We start from the raw sequence: 15,020 nt of genomic DNA, 5'->3' as shown, positions 1-15,020 counted from the left end.
TTTCTTTTTAATTTTAGAGGTCAAAAACCATGACTTTTGTCAATCTGTATTCACATTATGTTTCTTGACATTTTGGCAAATGAAGCAAACCAAGATATTGGTCTGTCATGATGACAGCATCCATTCATCCTTTACTATTGTTTTTGTTGGAGTTAAACTGGTTTATGGAGCGTGTAGATAACACTCAAATCATTGTGTTTTTGTGCAGCCAACAAGTAAAGTGTTAAACTTTAGCTGTTATGCTGATTTTATCATATTCTTGTTCACACAACAGGACCTTCTACAGTTCCAAATCATGTTTCTGATCTTAGCAAGCAGCTATTCAGCATTCATCATCTACCTGCTTGGTGTGTAAGCGAAACTGCAACTTAAAAACAAGTATTCTGTTTCTAAATACTTGTTTGGTGCATGAGAAAGATAAGTACTGAGGTTTCGGAAGTTGGTTTGCAGACAACCTTTAGGTTAAAGTTCCCCTCCAATAATTTTTTTCAGCTATTTAAAAGCATTCTTAGCGGTATTTTAATGATCTAGTTTTTAGCTAAAATAATACGAAAAATTATGTTGTTTTCTGGGACATAGTTTGTACAGATTGACAGGAGTTTATTATTTGCCTCTGAGTTGTGAGCAGAACTGTTGGCATGACGTAAGCCAGCCCTCATTTCCCATCATCCTTTTGCTTATACTCTACCGATAGCTTACAGCCCCTCACAACTCCAAGCTAACATTAGCAGTGCAAAAAAAAAAAGGCAAAAAATATTGACGATATCCAGCTGTATAGTTTTGAGTCAGATGCTTGCACAGACAAGGAAAATGAAGAATGGAGCCGAGCAGGGAGCTTGTGGCCTGCTGACTGTAGCACCTCCATCACTGGTTCAGACTTTTTCCAACAGCATTTTTTGTCTGCTTCCGATTCACAACAATTTGAATACAGAAATACTGAAAAGACTATTTTAATCTCAATTTTTTCCTATTAATGTCCTCCACCGTCAAAAAGAAGTGCCACAAGACCATGTTAAGACGCCAAAAACACAATTTTTATCTTTAAGGGCTGTTGCAATGAATAAAAGTCCCTCATATTGCAGTTGCTAGGGTAAACTGAATGTCTTCAACCCTCAGGTATTTTCAGTTTCTTTAAACGCTGAATTTGTCTTTGCTGCTGAAGGAGAAGCTGAGATTTGATGAGACATAAAGAGGAAAAACAGGAACCTCTACAAAAGCTGCACGAGAAAGAAAAATGAAGACTCTTGACACTTGCTGTCAGAGTAGGAGGGGCTCTGGCCTGGTGCGCAGTAACAAAACACAAACACACCCGAAGCTGTGAGCACCATGACTCACAGAAAAACTGCAGTCAGCTGGATGAGTTCCTCTAGTTTCAGGTGTGCGGGTCTGAAGCATGCATGGACACGCTGCAGATGCGAGGAATGAAAACATCCACACTCCACAGAATCCAGCAGAATCTACAAGTGACCTCTCGATAAAGCAACGCCTCCTCTGAGGAGCCACACCTCAACTGCTACAACAATGAGCTGTTAACCGAGTTTCTTCATAACAGTCAAACAATACAGCCGGAAGGATTTTCAGTTTGAATGAGATCCAGATTTGGTGTCACTACCCAGCGCTTTACATGGAGACTAACGTTTCCCAGAAATCCCTGACAGTCTCTGATGGCGGTGGGACTATCACCATGTTCCATATTTACACTTGGTGCTAATTACCACAACCAACCATGTTTAGACTTTGTGGCCCTTAGAAACAAAACTGATGCGATCATGATGGCATAGTTTACCAAATACCTTTCCAAATATTTCTGTGTGAAGAAATATCTAAGAGGATCTATAACACTAGATATCAACATGAACATAACCACCCACAAAACAGCCTTAAAGGGGCCATAACATGAAAAACAAACTTCTTGAGCTTTTAAGTGCATTGTACTGTTTATTCCTCAATAAAGAATCCCACAGTGGTATTTTGATCCGTTCACTTCCTTTCAGGAAGAGTCTGCACCGCCCCCAGTCTAACACCAACACTCAATTTCTACACTGAGCTAATGGTGATCAGCAAAAAACTTTCATTTTAGATGAACAATACAGTATATTTTCCAGTTGTGTCCTATATTCAATAAATTTCAGCTCAAACAGGCGTTTGTTACTTTAGACGTGGGGCTCCTTTAAGACCCCCCCACCACCACCACCCTGGTCAGGCTCAGTCATGCAGACATCGAATGTATGTGAACCAGTGTAGAGATGGCCAGGCCTACTAAGTGCAGATATATGGCATGTGCATCCATCTTTGAAAACATGTGGATACTGTTTATTTTTGTGAGAGAAACAAAGAAACAATGTCTGTAGGAGGATGTCATGAAATGGGCGGCACCCACACGCAGCGACAGGCGGAGCTTCAGTAATCTAGTTGTTTTACTTCCTGGTATGAAAAACTCATGAAAAATAGTTAATATTTCATAAATAATTTATTTTTAAGTGTTCCAAAGGTGATGATCATATATATGTATAGTTTACTCTGAAAGGCTTAAGAATAATGCTCTAAAAATATGACTCAACTTCTCCACTTTTTTCTCCATGTTGAACTTACTTTAGTTAACTTCATGCTTTCCTTGTTATTTTGTCGAAGGGAAACAGTGACAAACGTTGAATATTTGATTACACGTCACTTATTCCTTGTTAATTACTACATAATCTCAAACAACACACACTTTCTATTTCTGTAAAAACATAATTTCTCTATTTTTAGATAATGTTGTTGAAGGAAAGATTATTCTAGAAGTCATTCCGTATTATTGGAACCAGCAGAGAAGTACTTTAGACTGTTTGAATTTGAGGCTGTTTCACAAATCTGTCCATCTTTAGAACGTTTGGTTCGGACTCGAGTTTGTGTACATGCTCTCATGGTGTGTGTGCATCCTCCTGAGTGAATGACCTGGACTTTGGCCCTCAGTTTGGACAGAAAGGACTGTTTGTTCTGTGAAAGGACTCGCTGATACTGACAGATCCACACAGTTCCAGCGAGCTGTCGCTGTGTCCTCCTCAAGGTTCTATCATTTTCAACTGACTTCTACTTTGGAAGGCAGGCCATGTGACAGAACCAAACCAATCTCATCTGTGACCGGAGGAGTGCCTTTGATCCGTCTTCTGTCTGTTTAGATTCAGCTGTGAGGACATGCCCGTGAACTGTACTGGGTTCAGTGACATTGTTTTGACCCAGCTCTAAGATAGGGCTCCATTCATCAGTCATTAGTTGACTGCTCCTGATGTGTTTACTCTGCAGCTCAAGGCCTCCCTCCAACAACTGGGCAACAGTTCAACTAAAAACAAGCAGAAGCTAGTCAGCAAACGCTTGGAACAAAACTGTTCTCAGCGTTAGGAGACTCAGACAAAAAGGCATACATTCAGAATTTTCAATGATTTTTCTGAGCAGAAATGTCAAACACTGTGGAACAACTTCACTGAATATTTCTGAGTAACAAAAGCAGCCATCGACTCATGTAACAGGGGTGTAGGTCAGCTGCTACATCTGAACATAAGGAACTAGTCAAACCAAACGTGTAATGGTGTAAGAAACATCTGACCATGCAGGTTTGCCAGAACAAATCTTATACATTATCATTATTCTCAAACAGCAGCATCTCTCTGCAATTATTGAAGCAGAAGGTGCTTCCTAAACGACATCTGAGTGGTGTCGTACAAACTGAAGAGTGTTTGCAACACGGGTCTTCTAGATCTTTTGGATCTAGCTTTCATTGACTTGATCACAGAAAGATGAATGAACTCTTGCTCTGGTTGCCATGGAGATTTATCCTGTTATTCTGTGCCATTATTATACACTGATCTCTGCTTATTTTAGCTCAGACTCAGCTGCAAAGGAGCAAACTATGCAGACATTAACCTTTTTCCACAACAGGATAGCATCCAGGATAGATAATGCTATTGATTTATTTTGCTGTTTACAGTTTGAAATGTTTTATTTCTGCTCCCCAATTACAATGGTAAAGTATTTTATTGCAATCAAAACATTAAATGTTTTGGGGGAAAAAAGCAACCCTAAAAATGTTTAAAATGGTTGAAATAGAGCAGGAATAAGCATTGTATCCTTTTTAGCCTTTTTTATTTATTTATTTATTTTTTTGCTTATTGGTGTTTAAAAAAGCATTTTAAACTTATAAGAGATCATCTAAAGGTAGATATGATCTGTACTTTTGGAAAAGCTTTAATTTATTAAAATAAAACACGTCTTAAAATTAATATGCAGAAGCCAATGCTAATTTGTCAAAAAAAAAAACAGTAGCTTTGTTGTAATTAATTATGCGGTCTCTCTGATTTAGCATTTTGTGTAACTTTTTTTTATTGATTAATTTCAACAGATTCCACCAGAGACTTCCCTTAGCTTAGCAGCAGCAATAGCAGTACCAGCAAAAATAGTAAAAAACAATAACAAAACAGCAAATATAATGAAAACATGAACTTTAATTCAGTAACTAAAACAAAGCACAAATAGAAACAACAATGAAAGCAAAAAAGCTAAGAGATAAGATGAAATCAGTACCAAAAAAGAAACAAAAATATACTCTTTCCCTTTGACTTAACCACATTTAACTAGGGCTGGGTATCGATCATAGCTTCCAGAACCGATTCAGTTTGATTCACAAGAACCTGGATTGATTCAATTCCAATTTTAAGTTTACACATTCATGCACATTTGTTTAAAAATACATTACTAATCTAAACATGTTTTGAATATATCTATATTAATCTGATACTGTAAAATTTCTTAGTGAAATTATGAGATTGTTAATATTATACAGTGTTACATTGATTCTCTAAAGGAGAAGTTCTAACAAAAATGTTCAGATCATTAAGATTGTAAACATTGTCTATAGCATTACACCTTATTCCAGAAGAAGAAGAAAGTATGAGCAAAAACTGTGTTTTAGATAACAAACGGTTACTTTAAAACACATTTCCTTAAAAGAGTTTGGAGATTTCATGCCTGTGAGTTTTTAAAGATATTCATAGTCAGCAATGTGTGTTTAGGTCAACCGAGCGTTAGCATTAGCTGTCCAATGGGAAATTCCATTAAACATTAACATCAAGCTAGCGGATTTCAGCTTTATGTGCTAAATCAGTTTATATTTTTATGAATCGGTAATTAATCTGTTAAACTTTAAGCGATTCAAATCGATTAATCAATTTTATCAACCCAGCCCTACATTTAAATCAACCAAACTTTCACCTTAACTTAGCTACACTCAAAGTTAACTAAAACAACTATTAAACATTATATTTAATAAAAATGTTCTCTCAAAGTTTGAAAGTAACTTCATGTCTCTTATAAAAGCCAAAGTAGGACCCAGTTATGATCCTAAGGTGTTTGCTGTCCATGTTGTAGGGCCTTTTAGAGCCACACACCTGAGGTTTTAAAGGTTCTTTTAACCACTCAGACACCATACCATTCCTTTCCAAAAGGTTAGCTTAAATGTGTGGACTGTCGCATATACACTCCTTTGTTTTGCTGTGCAGTTCAGTCATTCAAACACAAGTGTGATGAGTTCAAAATGGGCGGGACAGCCATACCTGCCCGCATGTTCTATATATAGCTACAGTAGTTGTCTTTTGCTGCCCTCCGCTGATTATTTTGCAGGTTTCACTCTAACCTTGTTGGTTATGAGTCAGGTAAGAGCTAGAGGAGTTCAGTTATATTATTTGTTCTCAGCTGGTTTAGCCTCTGCTTGAACTGCTAGCCATGACATTCCTGTCATCGCAGAACCAAACCTGTTAAGGTGTTTGACCCCTGTATTGACACATTGACCCAGTCAGGACACATTTTCTGAACAGAGTTTGAGTTATCCAAACAGCCAATGGATGGTGAAGGAAGAAACACACTATTTCAACAGAACCATCTACAAGTAAAGGCTACTTTCCACCTTAGCATGGTCCGATACGCACTCCAGCTGTCAATCATCACCTCACCCCCTATCTATTTCCCAACAAGCAGTTTACTGACCTTAAAAGCAAACTTGCGGGTGATGTTGTCTGAAGACTCCACTCGTCTGATCCGAAAACTTAGCAGAGGCAAACTGCCCAGGACCGTGTCTTCCTTCTCATCTGCAAGGAGGAGGCATGAAATAGTGAGACGATCCCAACGTCAGGAAGCTCAGGAGGAAAACTCTGCCCCTACTCGGAGGCAGAGGATTCAGGAACATGCTGAGCCCTGAACTTGAACAGAAGAAAGTTGAGAAACCATCGTCTGTGAGGGAGGAGGCTGTCAGATAATACCAACACACCACGCACACCTCGAACTGAGAAAGAGTAGTACCACATAAGAAAAGCTCAGAATATATTGACCAAAGGCAGGAAATTAAAAAAAGCCCTAACAGACCAGCAGGAATAACCTACCTGAACAGATCTGAACACTGGCTGCTGCTTACAGACAGACCTGCCGAGACAGAGTCAGCCCCCCTCCCTTAGTGTGTGAAAGATAATGATCAGGCCATGTGAGTCAGAGCCCAGGAAGTTTGGTTCCACTCCCACTGTACCTGCTGGCTGACTGCACCAATCGGACGCCAGCACACGCACAAAAAATGCACGTATATACAAACACAGGAAGAACACACACACCAATGCAGGTAAACAAGTTTGCCCAGCTTTCCTAAGTGCTTGAACTCTGACCGCATCGACCATCAGTCTGAAGGAGTTATTTGAACCGTTGATGAACCACTCCCGTCCTGAGAGCTTCAGGTTTTAAGGATCGAAGGTTTGGGCAAAGTGAGGCAGAAACCTGGCATGCATTACGCAGCCTTAACATAGCAGTAGGCAAACTCTAGAGGGCAATACAGGTAATTTTTCTGCTCTGAGCTTTTTCAGATAGTTGTATGTTCAATTATATTTTCTGATTTAACTCCTGTTTTAATAACACAACACTACAGTCAATAAAAAAATATGTTCTTATTTCAATTCAGAAAAAGAGCCAAGTGTTTCTGAGCATCTAGAATCAACTGAATGTAGTGGTTTGAGGCCTAAACCAGGTTTGTGTAAAGAATCTCTGGGTGTCATGTTAAAAAGGCAGAATAATGTAACTCGATCCAGAACTTATCCACCCTCAGGCTGACACCAACACACAAACACTGAGCTCTTTGGAGCTTTGCAGTGAAACCTGAAGACAGTGATACACATACCTTTATAGTAGAAGAGACATCTGTCGGTGAGAACAAACCAGCGTTTGTTCCACCCTTTCACTCCACTGCTGGCCTGTAGAAACACAAAAACATATCCATGAGTCAGCATATGACCTGACAACACTAGCAATAATTAACATCATATATGAAGTCATCAGTGAGACAAAGTCCATCCAACAATAATTTTTGCATTTTACTAATATTTGTTTAGATGATGTAGATCCACATTTAGCTACCGTAGATCTTTACACACCTTAGCTTGTAATTTTTATTACTCAGTAGCTGGTAGATTGAAGTTAGATAGCTAGAAGATAATCCTTCATCAGCTTTGGACAATCTTTTATCTCTATATTCCCCTTTATACAACAGTAAATGTAAAATATATGGCTTTTCTATCTTCATTAACACTTTTGGTATAAAAAAAATCCCATCACTTTTGCTGAGTAATATTTACCCTATAGAATTTACCCAATAAGAAGTATTTCTCTCAAAACATCGTTCAAAATATGCCAACACGTGGTAAATTAGAGTAGTTATTTTTAACTGTGGTTTATGTAACAAAATGGAAAATAAATCCATAGTAAGATCCTAATAACAGTCTTGAAAATGACTGAAAAATGATGAATTTGAGAAGAAAAAAAATCCTTAAAAAATAAATTATGATACTGGAGTCTTGGTCTTTGGTCCATCCATTCCTGGACATGTGAGTCCTTACTCAGTGACCCATGACACTGAGAAAAATGCAACTTTTTGAATATTGTGTGAATACTTTTGCTCTGGTGAAAATCACCCAGCTATAGTGCTCTAGGATTAAGGCGCCAAACACTTTATAGTCACATTCACCCAAACACACGAGCCTCGTTTCTACTGAGTGGTCCGGTATGGTATTTTGAGTGTCGCCATTGTAAACTGGACTCCCTAAACAGTACCAAACCGTACCTCTTTAGGGCCCCATCAGTTGTAGGTCCATAGAAAAATTGCGTACCTCTCCTTACCAGAGCAGGCTGTACCGGACTGCTCTGTGGAAACGTGGCAATACATTTCAAATTCAAATGTATTTTAGATAAAAACACCCTCTTGATATACCAAGAAAAAAACAAAGTAAAAACAAACTGAAAATCAACCCCATTATACTTATATAGGTACACATACAAACTTATATATTAAAAATAAATAAAAATAAAAAGAGAGAAAATCCTGCAGACGCTGTCAGCCCTAACATCCTGTCGGCTGGGCACCTACATCCTGACTCAAGGAGCCAGAGCCCCACACACCCAGCCTCCTAGCAGCAAAGGAGAAACCAGGACGAGGGAACTATGGGGACAAGCAGGGGCATGACCAAAAACAGATCACCCAGCCAAGAGTTAGAAGACATTAGTTTAAAAACAAAGACGAAGTAAAAGAAACCAGCTAATAAATATATAAAAATAGAACAAAAAAGTTAATAATGATGATAATATACAAAAATAGTAATAATTCATAGGTAAGACTAAAATACCATAGATATAGCACAATTAAAAAAAAAAAAAAAAAAAANNNNGATTTTATGTAGCTGTTTTTTTTTTTGCTTTTACCATCCATCCTTCCCTGTTAATGCAGTATTATGTCGGTCCAGAGGCTGGGACTTTCAGGATGATTTGCCAGTGGGAAAATAGGAAAGCAAAGGGTTCAAATTTTGAAACTTGGTTTTCCACCTTCCATCCTTGTTTGGAGTAAATCATCTAAATTAAAGGGAATGTTTACTCAACATTGTGGCAGGTCTCTTCGAAAGTGCATACTTATTTGAGGCTTTACTACTTTCTAATCCATGGCTCTTTATGGTGAGTCCTTTTCACCCATGCACATACACATTCACACAACTTTGGTTTCTGAAAGTCTGATGTGAAATTTGTGGAGATGTTTTTTTACCTGCTTGTACAGCCAGCCCTGCTTGGTGACCACTGCGGTGGGATTCCTGCGCAGAGAGTTGGAGCGTTTTCCAAAAGTAGCTGCCTTTTTGGGAGTACGAGACATCTGCAAAAGAGATGGTGAAGAAATGCAGCTTCAAGACATTTTCACCAACCACCAGGTTCACTGCTAATCCACGCTTCCACCTGCTTTTACCAGTTTTACATGATGCTGTGTATTGGTTAAGGGTGTTGAGTCTGGTCAGACGGTGCCCTTGTGGATGTGTGCACAGGTTCCTGTCTGTCAATGTCTCTGTGTGTACATGGGTGCCTAACAGAGGCTGTATGTGACAGTGTGTTTCTGAGTCAGTGTTTGTGACCATGTCAGGTTTTGTGAGCTTTAATATCTATGTATGCGCACCTTTTTGCATCTGTACGCTTGACCAAGACTTTACTAGTCTTGGCCAGCTTGGTAAAAACTGTAAACCTGAATTAACCAATTGAGGAGTAGGATTTATAAGGGTTGACGTACAAGCTAGACTTTTTCCAGCTTTTTAATTCAATAGAAGTGGGATTTGAAAAAGGCTGCTCACACCTTCACTTTTTGAATTACACATATGTTGGTGTGATTAATGTCAGTTGGTGTAAAACAGAACAGACTGAACCTCCTACGACATGGTACAAAATGCAGATGCTTGAATGTTAACTAACACCAATAAACAAAGCCACATTCCTGGTTCAGTTAATGGTCAACCCTGCAGACACAACGCTGCTGGAGGTCTTGTGCTCATGATGTGAACTGGAGGAGGTTTTTGTTTTCAATGACCTGTCCAAACTTTTTAAAATTATGTATGTTTTTTCACAGATGTGTAAGGTTTAAACAAGATTTGTTTGTCATTTCATTTTTAAGTGTTTTTTTTAACAATGATTTTCCTTTGATCAGCAATAGTTGCTTTAACATCCTAACGGAAAATTTGATCAATTCATTTTCCTTGGCTTAACTTGAGCTAGGTTGCAGGGAAAAAAAAAAAAATTCAAAACTTACTTCTCTACAAAAAGGAATGTTCATAACAATTTTGGACAGAAGTAGTGACCAGAGTTCAACATGAACCAGAACCACGTTCAATATACTGCCAGGAATCTGAACCAAGCTCCTGTTCTGGTTGTACAGAGACTTGCTCTAGACTATGAACAACAGTCTGGACCAACTGTCAGTGATGCTGCACTCAGGAGGCTTCTTAGGACCTGATCTCTAAAGAAGAACTCACCTTCATAGATGGAGGTTCCATATCAGATGTGCTGAGTAAACATATCCACTAAACCAGAAGCAAAAGGGCTAAAAACTAGTTTATTTTTAAACGTGAATTGCACAGAAGTCATGTAAGGATAAAGTCTGTGAGGCAGAACTTGGGTTACTGGGTTTTGAGGGGGTCTGAACCTCCCACATTCTTGGATTTCAACTCTAGTTGTCACAGTGTGTGCGCGCACGTGCACAATGGCTGGCTGTCCTGGGACACTTTGTGTTGATCTGATTTAAAGAAGCGGGCTGAGAGCATTGGGGGTGTTGTTGTCTGAGACTGCTGTTTGTTCGAAACAGAACTCTGCTTACAGCTCTAGACTTGATCGTAAACCAGAACTCTCTGGCTAAATTTCACATCAAAGTTCTCTCATATTGTGAATAACTTTTTTTTTACTAAATATTTCAAACCTACACTCAATATGCCAAAAAAAAAAAACTTTGAATGTTAAAGTCCTAAAGTTGTCACAAACCTAAGTGTGAAATTTGTTCTCAGCATTTGACCCATCCCCTGGTGGAGCAATGAGCTGCAGACACAGCCGCACTCGGGAACCATTTGGTAGCTTAACCGCCCAATCCAACCTCGTTAATACTGATTGTCAAGCAGGGAGGCATTGGATCCCACTTTCAGAGTCTTTGGTATGTCTTGGCTGTGGAATGGTTCAAGAACTTGATTCAGAACACAAACCCAACTGTCACACCTGAGCCCCATCACAGCCGTTTCAGATATTCTCTCACTTTCAGATCACTGCCATCAAAATGTTACTTCTCGGTGATGATTGTCAATTGTGTAAGTGTGTATGCACATTTGTGCATCCATGAGCCTCTTTGTGTGCATTTTTTTAAATGTGCATTTATACCTACAGATTTGTGTATATACATGTGTGTGTGTGATTGTGCACTTACCCAAGACTGGGAACCTGCAGACTCCTCTGAAACCATACTGGCACTTTTGGAGTGACTGATCCTTGATGCAGCAGTAATGACTTTTCCGTTCATGTCCAAACCCACGTCACTACAGAAATCAGGTTCATATGAGCCAACCCAAGCAGAACTTTGAAACAAATAAAATGCTAACAGAAGAGGTTTATTTGGTCCTTCTGTCTGTCTATCTGTTTTTTTTAACGTTCATGTTTCCTTTAGTTTTCCTAAATGTCAATTCATCTAATTTCTAATTTTACAATGAAACAGTTTTTTTAGTTTTAACTTTTCTGATTAATACCATGTTTTAGTTTACCTGACTGTAGATGTTAATTCTGAAGGCTGTTTTCAAGTATGGCGGATAAAAAAATGGTTATTCTGACAAATAAAACGACTGAGTAATAGCGATTTGATTCTCACTTGAAATCTACTGGATGTTGGCCTCTTGGATCCAGTGGTCCCTAATTGGAACAATATTGGGGAGGGGTAAATTAGTCAATTCTTCTATGCAGTCAATGGTCAGTTCTGACCATTGACTGCATAGAAGAATTGACTCAGAATTCTGACTCAGAACCAGACTGAGTGGAAGTTTTAGACTTTGCTTCTGTGAGTTTGGCTACCTTTTTAACCAAACATAAAAATGTAGTTTAGACTCCAACTAAAGCTAGGTTTACTCCGAACACGATTTGTGCCTCAAATTCACGTCTGCCGTCCTTCTGTTGCTGTGCGATGAATTCACTGATGGACGCCTTTGCGTTCATGAGCTTTACACCCCAGCCACGTGTGGGAGGAGCTACTGCCAAAGGTTGATAGCCTGATCGCTTTATGGAGCGTGTCTGTGTATATCTCAGTTTCAATGATTGGAAGACACGTGATGTTGAGATATCAGGTTCATTTATTTTAAAAAGCTCTACAAAGGCATCGTTAATCATGTCTCCATGTTTGGGTTCACAAGATCATTCAGAGATTCTCCCTTCACGGTGAGCTTCAACTAACAACTGTAAACAAAGTTGTGTCAATGTCCTTCTGGGGTCTGAACCAAAGGAATTCCCAAGAACCTCAGACAGCAATTGCTCCTTACTTGAACTGAAATCTGCACTTTTATTTATGTGAGGAGTCTTTCTGTAAACTAAACTGACAGCAGCATCTTCATTAGCAAAACCTCTCTGAGTGTGCTTGTGTGTGGTGGAGGAGTGAACTTGGACGTGACTTACTGTAGGTCAGGATGTGCTGCTGCTGAAAGCCTCTGCAGCTGAATGGGGCTCAGTTCTTGTCCAGCAGGTCCACTGGGCTCATGCTGGCTGTAACCAAAACAGAGAAACTGTTTCAACAAGAAAGAGTGGAAACCCAAGATCTCAAAAATTCTCAAACCCCAAGGAAAATGATTTCCTTTGGTTCTGATTGTGCAAAAATATTTGTCATGGTCTATTTTCTTTGGGTCATTCATATGTTTGGTTCAATTAATGACAGGTTTGCACTTTATGAGAGTTTTAAGTTTGTTGCATTTCAACTAGGTTGTGTTTTCAGATTCTATACATTAAGCTACCGGTCTGTAGTTTCACAGAGCAGGCTGCCATTCACTGCTACACATTCTCACTCTCAACTCATCATATATGGACATATCTTTCGAGCACTCTTAGCGTCACTTTTCGATGTTTTGGGTATCCCAACTAGTCGTTTTTTGACATGCTGGCTGTGGGGTCACCAACCTTTGGGACACAGTATTGGACGTGGAACCGGTACTGGGTTAAGGTACTGAAATCAGGATAGTGTTAGGGTACTGGTCAGAGTACCCTAACCCGGTACCGGTCTGCGTCTCTAGGGTTGTATGCATTTTTCCCTGTTGCCTGGTACCAAGCAGGCCACGGAACGGTATCAGTTTGCGGCCCGGAGGTTGGGAACCCCTGATTCAATGGGAACAGCTAGCATGCCAAAAAATGACTAGTTGTGGGACACCCAAAATGTCAAGAAGTGATACGGAGGGGGCCCAAACCATACGTCCATCCATGGCCATGCTGCATAGGTCAGCAGAAATGAAGAGTTACAATAGCCAATCACATCTCAAGTCAGAGACACCAAGGCTACCTGAGATAAAGGTGTCACATATGCTTCGTGTGACTGAATGAGAATCTATAAGGAGGAAATCCCATCATGGCTGTGGAGAAGAGAGTCATTTCCCATTTTCTCATATGTGATAAAAGGACACCAACATAAACATGTTCACATTTCAACCATTTTTCCCAATGTTTATTGCTTATTTCCTGACAACTGTTGGGGTCGGGGGTTAAATCAGACAATTTGATTTTATTGAAATGTGTACATTTTCATGGACAGCTGAATGAACACAACATTACTCCAATTTTTCTCTGTCCCACCCAAATGTCATGTTTGGAACAACAATGTGCCCGTCCTTCTTTAGGCTTTATTTTCATTGGGCAAAATTTGAGGCATTACATCACACTGCAAAAGTTAAATTATTAGAAAGTAAAAATACCTTTGTTTAAAAAGAATGTCTTATTTCTGGTCTTGCAAGAAAAATAATCTTATTAAAAAGGTTTTTCAATAGCAAATAAATCCTAGTTTGAGAAAATGTGTCTCAGTGATTTGATTTTTGTTCTTAAAATAAGACTTCTTGGTAAAACCACTTTTCTTACCTCATTGGCAGATTCTTTTGCTTATCTAAAAAAAATAAAAAAGAAATCTGCCAATGGGGTGAGGAATGTTTGACTTATTTCACCATCCACCATAAATCATAGGTAGGATTATAACACAGCATCTCATGATGCATTGACCATCTTTGTGTAATTAGCTGCTATGTTAAATGAAAGTAAATCCCAGTGTGGCTCCTCTTTTGTTGACCTCAACCCAAATAACAAGCTTTTGAAGCATCGGATCTCGTGGTGGAAGGCATTTCACATAAAACAGTGGCTGTGTATGTCTTTTCTGAAATCCAAAAATATAATTAAGAAAAAAAATCCCATAAACTTGGATAAATGCAAGCCAGAACTATGCATCGGCCTCAGCAATGTGCATTCAAGAAGCCAAATTCAATGAAAAGTCTATGCAAATGCGTGTCTATGCGCATTTCAGGCTTCTGGATTTGAAGCTTTCGGGATTATATGTTGCTACACAAATTTTTATGCAAGTTTCCATGACTATTTCCGGGCTCTATAAACAAAGTATGTGTCCATTGAATGGACATTGAAAGATCAATCAGTTGAGCTTTGACCATTCAGGGACTTGGAACTGGTAGTGTTGTATGGATATCATCCCTTTTAATCCACAGAAGCGCCAATTATTACAAAAAATGATCACATCGGAGGCATTTATAATTATGGTTTGTGCTTGACCAGAGTTATATGACACTAAGTCTTTCGGAATAAATCTGTGAAAGAAAAAGCCTGGAACAAGATTTGTGAGATTTCCACTGTTTTGACATTTCACACCAAGCCTCCTCCAACTGTAGTTGGTGGACATACAAAGTATTGGGTAGCAATATTCCAATCTGGCTAATTTGGCCAATAGTGCAACACAGCATTACACTGCACTATCGGCTGCAACATAGCATTATACTACCGGTCTAGAGTTTGGATGCTCTCAAGCATGCTGCTGGCATCTATCAGCTAAAAAGTTTGTAAATGAACTGGCTGTTAATATGGGTAACCATGATCTACTAATGTTGTAAATTCAATAAAAGACATAATGATGTTTACCAATAGCTTTCCAA

The 15,020-nt window shown here is 39.0% G+C and overlaps 1 protein-coding gene across 6 annotated transcripts in view; it reads right to left on the bottom strand.

The window, feature by feature from the left end:
- plekha6 (pleckstrin homology domain containing, family A member 6) overlaps positions 1-15,020 on the bottom strand; it is a 35,277-nt gene that overhangs the window by 17,219 nt on the left and 3,038 nt on the right. For 5 of the 6 annotated variants that reach the window (XM_024269972.2, XM_024269975.2, XM_024269973.2 and 2 more), the window contains exons 2-6: positions 12,508-12,594; positions 11,279-11,387; positions 9,098-9,202; positions 7,190-7,262; positions 6,019-6,119 (exon numbers count right to left, since the gene is read on the bottom strand). In XM_024269972.2, the coding sequence (XP_024125740.2) occupies positions 6,019-6,119; positions 7,190-7,262; positions 9,098-9,202; positions 11,279-11,387; positions 12,508-12,594 (475 nt within the window). Of the gene's footprint in view, positions 1-6,018; positions 6,120-6,410; positions 6,623-7,189; positions 7,263-9,097; positions 9,203-11,278; positions 11,388-12,507; positions 12,595-15,020 lie in introns of those variants that run through there. The other variant, XM_024269976.2, reaches the window with a different exon arrangement.

Source organism: Oryzias melastigma, linkage group LG5, assembly GCF_002922805.2.
Source record: "Oryzias melastigma strain HK-1 linkage group LG5, ASM292280v2, whole genome shotgun sequence".
Classification (NCBI taxonomy): Eukaryota; Metazoa; Chordata; class Actinopteri; order Beloniformes; family Adrianichthyidae; genus Oryzias; species Oryzias melastigma.
The sequence above is the reverse complement of the archived record's forward strand: the minus strand, read 5'-3'. Positions and strand labels throughout refer to the sequence as shown.